Source organism: Channa argus, chromosome 7, assembly GCF_033026475.1.
Source record: "Channa argus isolate prfri chromosome 7, Channa argus male v1.0, whole genome shotgun sequence".
Taxonomy (NCBI): Eukaryota; Metazoa; Chordata; class Actinopteri; order Anabantiformes; family Channidae; genus Channa; species Channa argus.
In genome coordinates this window covers 11356279-11370480 of record NC_090203.1, presented here as the reverse complement: position 1 = coordinate 11370480, position 14202 = coordinate 11356279, and the positions used below count along the sequence as shown (strand labels likewise).

The following is a 14202-nucleotide window of genomic DNA, read 5'->3' as shown; positions in this document are numbered from 1 at the left end:
TACTGTTTTAATAATAACTTGAAAAATCATAAACCTATACTTTTTTACAGAAATTGTAGTAGGGCAGGGCAGGGCTACAGCTAACAAGTATTTTTCATTGATCAATTTGGAAATTTTTCAATTTAGAATCAACAGTCAATCTATTCAAACAATCTTCAAGTAAAAATGCCAGTTTGATGTTTCATTGAACATACAGTCCACAGTCTAAACATATGTATGCAAGATTTATGATATCAACATTTTTTTTAGTAAATTAAATGAGTCCATCTGTAAATTACACTACCTTTGCAAAAACCAACTAGGTCAAAGGTCGTAACGTTAGCTGAAGCAAAGATGGGGCAGCCTGTGACCCTGGTGCAAGTAAAATGGAAATGCGTTATTTAATTGTTAATGAAAACTATTATGGAAAACGGAGGCTTGCAAAAATAAAACAAAGAAGTGGTGTAAAACCTTTTTTTACTGAGCGGAAACAAATATGTGCGTGTGCAGCCATCCAAATACTCCCTCGTGTGCTTGAGCGTCATCTGCGTACCTCCCTCTCCGTTATCCCCACACCCCTCCCTCTGTCTGCTCCTCAGTCCGCTCTCCTGCCGGCCCCACCTCCGCCTCTGCCGGCCCGACACCCAGAACACCGCGCTGACTCTTGGGATGTACAGGGGGTAGGAAATTAGCCACGACACGGCAAAACACCGAGAAAACAGTCCGAACATTTGTTGGGTAAAAAACTGCCGCGCCCGGTACAACATCTCATAAATTCTCACACCTATATCTACGAATTTTTTGAATTCCCCCCCATAGATCATTTTCTCGAGAGGAAAACTAACTTTGAGCTCAATGGAGAGATTTAAAAAGGAGCCCGGATGCTAAACACAAACTGAGCACAACCATCGGCCTGCGTACGCTTTGCTGGACTGTTAAGTTTTTAAGGTAGCTCCGGCTGTGGACAAAAAAAAGAATACGTTTTTTGAAAAAATAGAAAGCCGCTTGTTACGCTTCACAACGCGGGAAAAACACCAAAGTAAGTACCGTTAACGTTTCACTTCCATGATGGAGTTATTCGTCTTGATGTGTGCGTGAATGAATTTACGGCGCTCCGCATCCTCAATTCACTCAGACGTCATTACGCAGTCATTTCGGAAAACTGTTAAATTTATAGATACAACGGTCAATCGACTGTTTTACAGGCATTCTTTTCTGGCATTTTAAAGATTAAAGGGAATACATGCAGCCATGTAGTTTTTATTATTTGGAAGTACGTTAAAAATGTTACTATTTGTTGTCAACATGAAAGAAGACGTGAGGGCGGCCTGACGCATGGTAGTGGGTCTTTTTCTCAAGTCAGCTAACGAGCAACGCGTTATCCCAACGGATTAACATTATCACTGTTACCCACACACTGAAGTCGTAGTGTAATAAAAAAAATGCTGCATTTCCAAATGACATTTGCCTTAAAATTACACTGATTAAGGTTTGGGGCCACTACTCTTTGTACGGCTGGGTGGAAACCATGGACGTACGTTTTCTCAAGTACAGTTCTGTTGTATTGGTTAACACTTTATGCTACTTTATACTTCTACTTCACTGGATTTTAGAGAGAAACCGTGTACTTTTCACCCAGTTACATTTATTTTCAGCTATCGTTAGCCGTTGTTCCTCGGGGAAAACATAACTTTAGTTCAGTTTGTTTCAGTTAGTTGTGATGAGCTGAAAATCAATTACTGAATGAGTTCTGTGTTTGTATCCTCACATATAACTAGGGGCCAAAATTCTTGCCCTAAGCGATGTAACTGCATTTACTCAAAGAGCAGAAATGGCCTCTCTCCAGTCATGAGTAGACAGTCAGCATGACAATATTACCCTCCCACCTCTGAAGAGGCATGCATAGTGATGGGAGTAAAGTCAAGGCTACAGACTGATTGAATTCTGCATCAATAATTAAGCCAAAATCTCAGATCATTGTTAAAGACACTTAAGTTGATATGAAAAACACAGAAGATTGGATAACAATGACAAAACAGAGTGCTACAGATTGGCAGTCTTCAGCTATGGTTTGATGTCTTCTCTCACTTGTAGCGTAATCTCTGTTATTGTTGAAGCACTGTAATTTATATTTTGAAACGCTGAACTGTTGTCTTTCAAATCATGATCCTAAGGAAGGTTTAAAATTTTAAGGATGTACATGACTCACCCCCAGAACCCTGTGGCTCACAATGTCCATTTCATGACCTGAGTTATATATAATGGACTGTCTGCAGAAAGCCTGCAGCTTTCTGAACTCCCATTCCTTCCCACTATGTGGGTATTAAGAACTTTATGGCTTTTACTCTGATATGCAAAGTGGAGCTGCATAAAGGATGTCAGTGCAGAAGTTTTGGATACTGAAAATCTACCATCTACAATAAGCCCCTATTTTTTTAAGAACTGATGCTGTTTTTCAACACTATTCACTAGGCCAATGAATGTGTCTAGTATTTCCATCAAACATTTTACTCTTGTCAATGTTGAAATTACAATACAAAGCAAACCATAAATGTCATGTTAGGTTTAACACATGTTAGCTATTATCAGGGAAGCTATATCAGTGTAAGTGCGAGATAATAAAATGCCTTTATCAAAAGCAAATTACAGGTGAGGGACACACACACAAATGTATGGGTAACTTAGGCTACAGTGTCTCTTGCTTAAGGAAACTTCAAAATATTGCTGGGAGAACAGCCTACCCTACTTCCTGAGCCACAGCCACCCTGTGTATGGCTCTAAAGGGACAACAATATATTTATACGATACTGAAACAAAATAGTGGCTGCACGTTCAGGGCCAGAGCTAAAGTATTGATGAATGTGAGTATAGGGTTAGTTGTATACACATAGATGGTATGCTGCGAGTGACTCATAGTCAGAGCACGGAGCAAATTGGTACTGTCTCATGACTTGATTTCCCCTCAGTCTCCTATTATTGAGATAAAGTATTGGCTGAGTCTAAAACGTATTCTTTCGTGGTTGAGGGAATGGGAAATCTGGAGTGCTCCCCTAGTATGGCTGCAGCATGTTTACATTCTCCTAATATTCGTGGACTCTGTACCAGGTTCCACTTGGCTCTGTTTAGGTTTTTCCTCAGAGGTTTGTTTGTTTATTTATTTATTTATTTGCATTTTTGAGAAAGAGCATTTTGGAGTTGTAAACTTAGGATTTAGGTAGAGATAAAGAGAAGCATATCAGTAACAGGTAGGGCTATACCACTTCAACTGGAAATGAGATCTCCGTTTACTGCATCATTGTAATGTACAATCACAGTGAGATAGAAAGAAATAGGGAGACAGTCAGAGTACTTCCTTTCTCCCTAACCACTGTTAGCCATTCTTTGTTTTTATTGGATGTTTGCAATGGTCAGAGTCTGGTCATATGATTCAGTGGGCCAATGGAATGTCTAGTTAGGAAAGCTGTTGGGTAAAAGGGCTTTAACATGCTGAATTCACTGAATGATCTCAACAGCTAACCCTAAAAATATCCTCCTAGATCCCACTGTTAAGAAAAGCTAAATATTAAGAATTTTTCCTTGTTAAGTGGCTTTGTTTTGTGTGTGAGTGTGTGCGTCCACGCACTCGCTTGTGGTTTTGTGAATGTGTGGCAGCTGATAGACTTTTTAATAGTTTCTAGTTTTTATGAGAAATTATTTATTAAATAGTAAAGTCTGGACATTTTGTAATTTCCATAGCACTTATGCATTTTAAGCTGTCCTTATTTATGGTCAGAACCTCAGTTAGATATTTGTTTGTGGTTAGATTACACTGCGTATCTATAGAGCTGGACGTGCACACAAATACACCACATGAGATCCGAAGTACTAGTGAAGTGGAAGAGCTGGCAAAATAACTGGGAAAAATATGTCACCCTTCCCGTTCACCACAACTTGCGCTGATTGGGGAACAGAGTGGAGAAAGCCCAATGCTCGGCCAGCTGTGCTGTTGCAACAGGAAGCAGCGGTGATGACTAACATGACATGATGTGGAAAATAACTGATACACTCATTTAATGGTGTCAGAGGCTTCAAAAACAGCAATTGGGCTTTAGTATTAACCTAACTAAGGGGGATATTTCAATCAAAACACCAAGAGCTCCTCTGAATTAGCTTAAGTTAGGCTTTTTTCAGAAGTGTTCAATTCTGGAAGAAGGCATGGAATATTTTGTTAGATTTCTTTATCCAATTAGACTAAACAGTTAGTTGTTTTTAAGGTTTTATGTTTTTCAGCCTTTAGTGTTTTTGGTTGTTCAGTGCTGCACTGGGCACTTATGTTATTGTAGCTGTATATTATAAGGATAGTTAAGGGAGGGGGAGTTACACATGCTTTGGCTCTCTAGGACAAGGAGGGAATCCTTGATACTTTTGGTGAACAGTAGGGTGGAGATGGGAATGGGAAGTGAGGTGGTTACACAGCTTTGGCCATAGCTGGGGGGAGGGGAGTTGCAGACAACCCACAAGGGGTCTCCATTAAAGAAGAGAGGGGGAGAGCTGCTTGTGCTTATCTCCACATGTGGGTGGATTGTGACTCACATTTTTCAGATGGTGGAATAGAGCTAAAGCCCACCATTTAACTCCCTTTTACTGCCACTCCCTGAATTTAGCAGCAGAAATGTTAATCTCTGAGCAAAAATAAACTCTCTCAGCTGTGGACATGTGTTGAGGAAAAGCAGATGGCTTGAAAGTTCTCAAGTAAAGATTTGCTTAGATGCTGATCTGATTTCTCCTCCTTTATGCGGTCCTCCTGAGCTCCCTGCATGCTGCACCTGCTCTGTTATATGCATTAGGGAAAACCTACCAACAGGTATTCCTTGAGAGCAACTGGGACCATTGTTTAAATTTCTTAATTGCATGGTACCACGCATCCTGTGTCTTACAGTATATGTTTTCCCAAGTTTATATCCACTGGTAAAGCAGTTAACTTTAAAGTAAGTCTGTATGAACTACCTGTGGAACTATGTCACTATTTATTTATTTATTTATTTATTGGTTTTGTTTTTATTTTTTTTTGATTGCGTCTTCAACCTTTAAAAAAGTGTGTCTTTGTGTGTCTTTTGTTCCAGGATGCTTTCAGAGTTGAGTGAATGGTTCTGGCAGGAGCAGCTGTGGTTTCCTAAGGGGCTGGGCTGGGCTGATCTGGAAGATAGAGACGGACGAGTATACGCTAAAGCCCAGGACTTGTGGGTGGCGTTGCCCATTGCCATCATATTCCTAATTATCCGTCAGATCTTTGAAAGGTCAGTGGGTTTTTTCAGTCTTAGAAAGTATCCCTTATCAGTCTTTTTTATCAATCCTAACAGTGCTTCCTCTGTATTTAGGCAATGTATCTGTCCTTCTATCCAGGCTACCTACTTGTCTTTGTCCCTTTGCTATTATCTGTTGAGCATTCATCTTCCTCTTGGAACCCTTATTAAATTGTTTTACTTCAGGATGCAGTTTTTATCTCATTCTTTTTTCCCCATCATGTTGTGTTTTATTTTACTCAGTTCTTTCAAGTGACTTGTATTGTTTCTCACAGAAATACGATGTTCCTGTTTCCAGTAGCCATTCTTTTAGGATTTAGACATCACTACAGAATCCACTTATGTTTAATGCTAATGTTTCCATATGTTGCTGAAAAAGCCTCAAATCTTGCTAAATGTTGAGCAAGAGGGTCTCTTTTTAGGCTTTAGTCACTTTTATTGAGTGCTACAGTCATCAAGATCCTGACTGACATCCGTAACGGCATGTTATTAACATGTTTGCTTACGTTCAGAATTGGATGCATCATTTCTTATAAAGTAAAATAGTTTTTGTTTTTTCATTCTTTAACGCATCTGTGCTTTGTCAATTTCTTTTTGTAACATATCTTGATCTTATTATCTTTTCAGGGAGTATCTGTGTCTCAACAATTTTTTATGATTGCAGGATAGTGGCTACACCCTTGGCCTCTCTACTCGGAGTCAAAGAGACAGTACGGCTCAAAGCCCCTCACAACCTTACCCTGGAGTCCTACTATTGTAACATTACCAAAAACCCCACACAGGTAGATGTGCTCATGAATGCTGAGATACACTATGAAAGACAGTGTTTCATGTTGTTTGTTCTGTTTGGAAAATGAAAACTTAAATCTGGCCTCATTGTGCTGTTCTTAGAGTTCAATAGCAAATCTTTGCAAGCAGACTGGCTATTCAGAAAGACAAGTGCAGCGATGGTTTAGGAGACGAAGGAACCAGGACAGACCGAGTTTACTCAAAAAGTTTCGGGAAGCCAGGTAATCACAGTCTCTCTTCCACTGTTTTTCAAACATTTATGCACACACTGGTGTAGAGCTAAAAGGCGGTTTGACATCACTGTCCACTCTGGCATTTCTCTGGCTATATGAGCACATTTGTGAAGGCAAAGGTAACTTCTATTTTTAACATGCACTCATTACAATGCCACTCTGCTATTGCAAGCCCCGAAGCCTTTGTCATCAAACACCGGTCATACAAATCCATCCATCTACATTCTCATTAGTGCAGGGCCTCTGCAACAGGGGCTCTGTCACCACTGTTGGTTATTTTGTGTGTGAGCAATTACTGTAACATAAACAATCTTTAAACAATGACATGAAAACTGTATAATACAAGTCTACTAGAGATAATCTCAGCTGCCAAAGTTACCAATGTGTCTACAGATGACATTCAAACATATCTACCGTCCTACAAACAAACAAATCTATAAGGTTGTTTTAAACAGCATTATAAGCATTACATGAGCAAATATGCACTGAAGTGCATGTAGACAGGTTTGTTGTTGTGTTGTGTGTACTGATAATTGTAGCTGCTAGCTTGACTTTCATGTATCAGTCTCTAGAAGTAAAAAAGTTTCCAACATGTTCAAGGAATTACCCATAATATGTAATAAACTATTATTAAATTATTTGCCAACAATCTTAATAATCAATTAATCAATTGAGGCATTATGAGAAAAATAGCCAAAGGCTTTTCTACCATGAGTATTTCCTGCTTTTCGTTGTCTCATGGCATAGGATAGTAAACTCAATATCTGAAATAATCAATCTAAATATACCAAATTGGTTTGTGACTATTATTTCTCTATTATTTTCTGATGTGGAATTAACTAATGAATTGATAATGCAACCAAACATTAGCTTCACCCATCCTCAAAAAAATTTAAAAAGTTAATAAAAATTGCAACATCTGCATTGTTTGATGCCTTGTGTGGATATAATGTTACCGGAAAAAGTTAAAGGCATAATTGAACTGTCTCTTTGAACAGACAGAAAAAAGACTGGTATTTGCCTCCTGTGTCTGCTGTAGCTGTGTTTAAAAAAGAGATATTAGCTTGTTTGTAACTCCAGTTATGTTTTTCAATGTGTGTGTTACAATATATCTCTTCTGAATCAATCCATTGTTTGTGTGCACACAACAGGCTTTCTGTTTCTCCTCCTTATTTTACCCACTGGTGAATCTCTCACTCTTACTGTCTCTTCTTTCTGTGTATCCACTGTTCCGGTCCTCTGTGCCTGCTGCTTTTCTATGTGAATTCCTCTGTACACCTGTACAAGAGCCTGCAGTAAGAATGAATCCGCACTGTCTCTGTGACAGGATATTTACAGGGAGGATACTGTCTGACAGCTCTCATTGTCTGTGAGCACGTGTTTTGGCTGTGTGTGTGTGTGTCTGTGTGTTTCCTGATTTGACATTCTCAGCATAGTACACTAGAATATAGGCCGTTCATTCAGCCTGGAATTTCTTTCCAACGTGCTCTCTTGTGTGTTTGCAACATGTTTGTGCTGGTAGAAAATGCGTCTATGATCATTTTCTCATTGACTGAGTAGAAAGTTTGTTTGTATGTCTGTGTTCTCTTACAGTTGGAGATTTACCTTTTACCTTCTTGCTTTCATTGCTGGCCTGGCCGCCCTCGTCGATGTGAGTAGCGTCATGATAACCTCAAATCTTGCTCATTTTCCTTTTCTCTCTTGTTGTTTGCATCCTCATTCGTCAACTACCCTGCCTTCATAACGTAGCATGGTAGTCTGTCTTTTATGCTGAAAAAGCCTCACCTCCTTGGCTGTCAGAAGGGCAGCACTGACTCATTGCCATGCTGAGTCAGATCACATAAATACACCTGTCTGACTCAGCTGTCTTATTCAGATTTCATCTTTCCTTCCAGAAACCTTGGCTGTATGACCTGAAGGAGATGTGGCAAGGCTTTCCTGTGCTGGTAAGTCTCAGAATGCTCAGGTACCATGAATGCACCAGAGCATTTGAAGGTCTTGAAAAGTCTAGAAAAGCTCTAAATCTATTCAAAAACATATGTGAGACCGGTGCTACAGTCAATTATAGGAGTTTAATTCACCCCCATCAAACCTGTAGCAAACCACTGCCACCCACGATGGCTAAGAAATTCAATGATTCATAATGTGTAACTGTCGACTTTGTGGAAACCTAAAGCTACTATATGCTGCTAATAAGAATGCTGCAAATCTCACTAATCAAGCAGAAATTGAGGAAATTCCCTGATTAGATAAAAGGCCCAGCCTTTTTCTGCATGGCAGCCAATGCTGTTCTGACAGTTAACAGAGATGTCAGTATCACCGCTGTGCAATAAGAAGTTTTGGAGCTTACTTTTACTTAAAATATTCTTTGAAATTTAAACTTGATTAATTAAGTTTGAATCCTTTTATTATTTTTCTCTCACTTATCTGCAGGGTTCCTGTGTCTAAAATCTAAAATTCAAAATTTTAAATTTTGGTAGTAAAAAGTCAACTCAAAAAAACTATTACATACAATTTTAAAAGGTCTTAAAAATTACCATTCGTGTTTGGTTGATTATTATCAATTTTTTCGTACTTTTCTGTGTTTTTGGGTAAATGTTTACTCTCGACAAAGTAATGCCATTCCTAGCGTGGCTTTTCAGGAGGAAGTCTATTGGGACTTAATATCCAGGGTCATGCATTGATGTATGAGTGTCTATAGTGAAATATATCAACTTCACCTGTGTTAATACTTCTGTTACTGTGCAAGTAAAAATGTTGATTTATGGCTTTCTTGTTAAAGCTTTTCTGTCTTTTTCACCAGCGTTTGCATACCTAAGTTTGTCAGTGTGAGGTGCAAGACCTCTCATCTGTAACAAGCTAAAGTTAATATGACTTAATTGACTTAAATTGAGGAAGGCCAAAATGAAACCTGCTGTTGTAGGTGGAAGTGTGTTCACTGCATGTCTGTGAGGAAACACAATATTGCTGTCTGTAAATGCAAAGACTGCAATTTAATCTCCAGTAAAACCATCAGTTTATCTCACATCAGTTTTAGAAACTCCCAGTTATTATTATCAATTCAGTCAGCTGCTGCTATCTAGCCTTTTGTATATAACACTTTTTTCTAATACTGTGAGCATCTTCAAAACATGTCTCTGTCTCAAGCTACTTTAATGTGCCATCCATATCTGAGCTTTGAAAGCCAGCAATTCATCCATTAAGATAGTAGTTAGTAATGACTTGTTAAAATAAGGGTTAGTTGCAACACTCGAAGACATGTGCATGTTGGTGTATGTATTTTAAAATTACAAATCTGTTTCCTCTCTGTCAGACACTCCTGCCATCTCAGTATTGGTACTACATGATTGAGCTGGGTTTCTATGGCTCTCTGCTTTTCAGTGTGGCTTCTGATGTCAAACGCAAGGTGAGTAAATTTAACTTGCATTGAAACTGAATTCATGCGCTGTTTTAAGCCTAAGTCATGATGATGATGATGATGATGATGTATTCAATTGTGTGCAAGAGTAAAACAAACAGCCTGTTTTTACTATCTGATCGGTTTGACATCTGGCACCAACTGTGAGTGGACATTAAACTGTTGTTACACGTGTGGCTGAATGTGTGTGAGTGCTTGTACTTTGCTCAGCCTTAGTCAGCTGAGCACAATGGGGGACTTGGGGAACTTGGCACAGTTTGTTCCTCCAACACAAAATTCTAACCTAGATAGCTTTTAATCAGGATCTACCACCATGCACATAGATCTTCTTAAAAAAATTAACAATCAAATAAATATTCCTAACTATTTCCTTTTAGTACATAACATCTCCCCTTCCCTTTAGGACTTTAAGGAGCAGATTGTCCACCATGTAGCAACCATCCTCCTCATTAGCTTCTCCTGGTGTGTTAACTACATCCGTGCTGGAACTCTCATCATGCTGGTCCACGACTCCTCTGATTACCTCCTTGAGGTAAATGTCACCAGAAAAGCCACTGTGGTTCCTTGTACTCAAAGCTGTTTAGTTACTACACTTTGCCAAGAAAACATATGTCTGTAATCATAACCAATGTGCTATGATCATGGTAGAGTAATATACTGTATATATGAACTGTATTTATCATCATTTAAATACAGCACACAAATAGGCCCAAAATTTTGCATGCATGACTTTGCCGTTACTTATTATACAAAAGCTGTTTATACTCTATAGATCCTAAATACCAGCTGAACATAATGAATTCTGGGCACAATAAACTGAAGATACACTGCCACCTTGTGGAGGAAACTATAGTTTGGTGGTTTTCAGGTGACAAACAAGCAAATCAGCTACCATTTTCAATTTTCAAATAAATGCACTGTTTTTTTGTTTCTCCTGCTCATAGTCTGCAAAGATGTTCAACTATGCTGGTTGGCGAAATGCCTGCAACTACATCTTCATTGTGTTTGCTGCAGTCTTCATAATCACTCGTCTGGTCATCTTTCCTTTCTGGTACACACTCATATTTTAAATAATTGTTTATTGTATCATATAACTGGCAGAGCTGTATGCTACCAAAAGCTGACTTGTCCTTAATTGTTAATGTGTGTGTTGCAGGATTATTTACTGTACATGGGTATATCCAGTGACCATCTATGAACCATTCTTTGGTTACTACTTTTTCAATGGACTTTTGATGATTCTGCAATGTCTACATGTCTTCTGGGCTATCCTAATCATACGCATAGCAATCCGCTTCCTCACCAACAATGTAAGAAATCTACATGTATTGTTTAACATTCTGCTCTTTTATCTGTGAAATCATGGAAATTGCAACTCTCATATTTTTATTATACAAATTTTACTGATGAAAACAAATGGGTTTTGCAGGGGGGCTCTGACTTAAAACAATTATGTCAGTGTAACCTCTGAATGAGCTTTTAGCCACTTGGGGTAAAACTGACAAATCACATATAATCAGGAATGAGGTATAAGACACTATAATCGAATGACAGCTTATCACAATGAGTGATCACTTAATACAAGTCAACAGAATGAAGGGGGAATATCAATTGAAGTGTAAGCATAAGACTAATCTGGTTTTGACTGACAAACAAGATAAAGTTTAATTAAACAAAAAAAATATAACCACAAATTATAGATAGATGCAGCATATTTATGTATTGTAAAAAAGCTCTGAAAGAACTAAGGTCATGTCATTTTACAAATCTGTAGTGCACATGAACAGCTAAACAATATTGACCAATGTTCTGATACTGGTTAGCAATTCAGTGCAGTTTGAGGGGAGCGTTTCTTTCATTAATGATGTTTCTACGCAGCCTCACTCTGTCTCATTTATTTTCAGGAAAAAGTGGATGATGATAGGAGTGACAAGGATGAAACAGATGAATCTGAAGAAGAGGAGGAAGATGAGGCAGAAAATAAAAAGGACTTGAAGAAAAATGGACCGGTGCAGAACGGTCATGCAGTCTACAACAACAACCACAGCAAGATAGAGTGAAAGCAAACGAGTGTCAGAACGAAGGAATGTGAGAAGAACTCATATCCCTCTGTAGGAGAGCAGGAGGGAGGGATGTAAAGAGATGGGCAAGGGAGGCGGCAAGTCATTCCCGAGCAAAAAGAACAGCAGTGATACTGAGAAAATTTGACACTGTCTCTTTTGCACAACACGAACACACTCACACAAATTAATTTGTACTTATAGAGGGCACTGGGAGCCAGCAGATGACATACACTACATTTAGCGGCGCGACTATTGTGCTTGACGAAAATGTTGTAATTGTTAATGTGTAATGTCACTCCCAAATTTCAAATGACAGGGAAGTAAAAGGTGGAGAGATTGTAATAGGGGGCTTCTGCTTTAGCTTTCTTGTTCTAACTGTGTGCCTTAGAGCCATGTAATGGCTGTTAAAATGCCACTGTACAGCTTTTTTGCTTTAATCATGTGCTGTTTATTTCATTATACCTTTTTGTGTTCTACTAAAGACAGTCAAAGTGAGTTTTACAGTAAGAGAGACAATGGGGCATTTAATTGCCTAATTTTCTGTCTATGCAATTACTAAGTATTTGGATGTTGCAATGTCTTTGCACGAACTTATGTACAGTGTCTCTTATATAAAGTAATACCTTGCAGCAGGACTGTGTGACTCTAAAATGCTCTGTGCCATTTATATAGTAGTTTGCCTCATGAGGTCAAAGGAGTAAATTTGGTTTTAGTTTTTATAGATAACAAAATTCTTTAATCCAGGATATGTACAACTCCTGCTTTCGGCAGAGAGGCCTCACTTGTAACAGGTACATTTTCTCAGCAGTTTGGTCATCCAATTATAGCCATAAATTAGAGCTCTCCACAAACACTGCACGAGGGTGTGAAGTCTTGTATTACATTGATGATGGCACCTAATGCAAAAATAAAACTCTAAACTATTGCAAAGGTGTATTGCTCTGTTTAAATGCAGGGGTTTTCGTTTCAGAATGAAATGGGACAGATAAACCATTTCCAGTTTACAAATGTTGGCCAGATTTCTTTTGTAAATGCCCAGTGGCCGGGGTTATGTTTGATGACCTGGATGAGAATTTTTTGTGTTGATCTAAGTAAATGATTAAATCATAATTCTGCATGTGAAACGGGTTTTTAAGTATCTTCTTTGCTGTTTTTAAAAGAAATGTTTTAAGACCTCAGTGTTTCGGTTGTTAGATGAATTAGCAATCTACGAAATAATGAGTGTTGCAGACTTGTTATGCTTTAATGTTTTTTCTGTATGTCAAGTGCCTTATTTGTAGTGTATGGTCCTGTCTTTATGTCCTCTCCTTTTCTTTCCTGCCTCCACATCACAGATCCAATCCCACTCTCCCTGCTGTCTCATTCATCACTCCCTTTTTCTCCTCTTCTTCACAAATTACCCTACTTTCAAACTCACGCTCATTCCAGCATCATGTTCTTTTTTACTATCCCAAACCAACCAGCAACCTCCTCCCCTGTGATACAGGTGATACAGTGTTTTTTTATTTTTTGGTTTGTTTAATGATGCGTAAATATTGTTATCAATAATAAAAGCATATATCATGATTCAAGGTAACGGCGTGTTCAGTTTTTATTTAGGCGACATGTCTGCAAAATTACCAAACAAATCCAACAAATGTATAGACAAAACATTAGACATCAAACACTAAATGTCTATATGTATTCTCTAACTGTATTTATTCCATGTAAAATACCCCATGTAATCATACGGTCTTTTTCACCACTTACAACTTTGCCAACTTTTTCATTACTTACATTTTTCACTGCATGTATTTGACAGTTGATGTTCATGTTCTACACATAAAATATGTGTGATCAGCTTTTCAAATATGAAGCAATGTGAAAGAATGTGTGATCACTTGGCAGAGCAGTTGTCCATGAGCTACAGGGTCAATGGTTTGCTTCCAGTCCTCCTGGCTCATAGTGTCCTTAGGCAAGACACCAAACCCCCAAGTTGTCCTTAACGTTTGCTGCTTAATTGTAAGTCACTTTGGATAGAAATGTCTGCTAAATGACTACTTGTAAATAACAATGGAATAAATAATTACATCTGACCACATTTATAATGGCAAAATTCTGGTTACAAAAGACACTTTACATTGACTTTGAACATCATAAACAATTAATGGACTTTTTTTTTTTATTTTACCTTTTAAATAGTGAACAATCAATAATTAACTAAACACATTTTAGATATAATAAAAAAAATGAAAATGATGGCTGGTTGCAGCCGTGCACTTCTCCTATCTATATTTATTACTTGACACAGAAAATGTACATAGAAACATTTATACATATATTCATATTTATTAATAGTATCAACACCTACAACTAGTCATCTGTGTGATGTTTACATATACACATTTAACAGTGTGCTTTGAGTTGTTAATATTGGTCTGTCTGGAAAACCCCTCATA

The 14202-nt window shown here is 38.1% G+C and overlaps 1 protein-coding gene across 1 annotated transcript; it reads left to right on the top strand.

Annotated features, from left to right (window-relative positions):
• The first annotated feature begins 114 nt into the window (after positions 1-114).
• On the top strand, positions 115-13330 carry cers2b (ceramide synthase 2b). The gene is made up of 11 exons (XM_067510323.1): positions 115-1018; positions 5082-5255; positions 5926-6043; positions 6153-6271; positions 7877-7934; positions 8179-8229; positions 9597-9689; positions 10105-10233; positions 10646-10752; positions 10858-11011; positions 11606-13330. Exons 2-11 carry the CDS (start codon positions 5083-5085, stop codon positions 11759-11761), a joined length of 1158 nt encoding a protein of 385 aa, XP_067366424.1. The 5' UTR covers positions 115-1018; position 5082; the 3' UTR covers positions 11762-13330.
• Positions 13331-14202: the final 872 nt, after the last annotated feature.

Coding starts and splice junctions, on each gene's coding strand:
- cers2b (XM_067510323.1), top strand. CDS start 5,083: ATGCTTTCAGAGTTGAGTGAATGGTTCTGGCAGGAGCAGCTGTGGTTT. Junction 6,044..6,152: donor TTACCAAAAACCCCACACAG/GTAGATGTGCTC, acceptor TGCTGTTCTTAG/AGTTCAATAGCAAATCTTTG. Junction 10,753..10,857: donor CTGGTCATCTTTCCTTTCTG/GTACACACTCAT, acceptor TGTGTGTTGCAG/GATTATTTACTGTACATGGG.